Genomic DNA, 1,133 nt, shown 5'->3' on the forward strand with positions numbered 1-1,133 from the left:
GAAGGAAAGAAGGAAAGAAGGAAAGAAGGAAACCTGAGGAAAGAATCCCCCAATTCAGGTGGGAGCTGGAAAAAGTTGACCTCTTGGATCTCTTTGAGATTTGGGAGTTCGACTCTGTGATCCTGGCCCTCCCCAGGTACAAAGGGCATGCTCATTTGGCCCTCTGTGTAAGCAAACCCAAGCCATACCAGGCGTCCCCTACAGCATTTGACTTTCTCCATGGGTGTAGGAATGACCATCACCCCCTGTCTCTCTACTGCCTTCCGTTCTCACTCTTCCAAGCCCATGTACATTGTGGTCATCAGACCCCACAGCTGGCCCACGCAGCACTGCCTCCTCCTGCTCAGAAAAGGGGTGTGCAGACCTGGGGCCAGCCCCCATGTGAACTCTTTCTGCTCCTTCACAGATCTGGGGAGCAGACAGCCCTTCTTTAGCCTGGAAGCCTGCCAGGGTATCCTGGCCTTACTGGACGTATCCTTTCAGGTCTGTGGGTGGATGCTTGCTGTCGGTTGAGAGCTTCACTCTGGAGCTAGACAGAGTGGATTTGAATCCCAACCCCAACCCGTGCTCGTTGTGGGATCCTGGACAAGTCACTGAACTTCATTATGCATCCAGATGCTCATCTGAAGCATGGAGAGAGTGTTGAAACTTACTTGGTAGGATTAATGTGGGAATGCAAATGAGATAATACAGGTAAAATGCTGGGGTCAGAGTTATCATCTAATAGGTGACCAATATCAGCCATCTATCACAATAATGTCATTTCCTGGGAATGAGGATGAGGCAGCTAGAAGGTGGTGGTTAGTAACAGCTCTCCAGGTTTACAAGAGCCTTTGCAAAAGCCTTGGGGCCCTATGTTTTCCGTTTAATAACTAGGTGGTGGCTGCCCCCATGCACAGATCAGGAAACCAGGGCTAAGGGAAGTTAAACAACATGCCACAAACTCAGCTGTCCTGTTTCTCAGCCCTGCAATTTTTCTAGTAAACGCACTCCTTTTCTAAGTGGATAATTGTAATCAATGTTTGATCATCCATACTATGGAGAGGCATATTGAATAGATAGCCTAAGGGGGGTTGTAAAAACAAAAACAGTCTGCAGAAACCCAGAGACAGTGCAGGATTAGGTGTACAGGC

The 1,133-nt window shown here is 48.6% G+C and overlaps 1 protein-coding gene across 1 annotated transcript in view; it reads left to right on the plus strand.

Moving 5' to 3' along the window:
• CAPN14 (calpain 14) overlaps positions 1-1,133 on the plus strand; it is a 42,017-nt gene that overhangs the window by 33,710 nt on the left and 7,174 nt on the right. Inside the window, exon 17 of the mRNA XM_011972545.1 lies at positions 407-471. Within this exon, the coding sequence (XP_011827935.1) occupies positions 407-471 (65 nt within the window). The remainder of the gene's footprint in view (positions 1-406; positions 472-1,133) is intronic.

Source organism: Mandrillus leucophaeus, unplaced genomic scaffold (assembly GCF_000951045.1).
Source record: "Mandrillus leucophaeus isolate KB7577 unplaced genomic scaffold, Mleu.le_1.0 Scaffold13, whole genome shotgun sequence".
NCBI lineage: Eukaryota > Metazoa > Chordata > Mammalia > Primates > Cercopithecidae > Mandrillus > Mandrillus leucophaeus.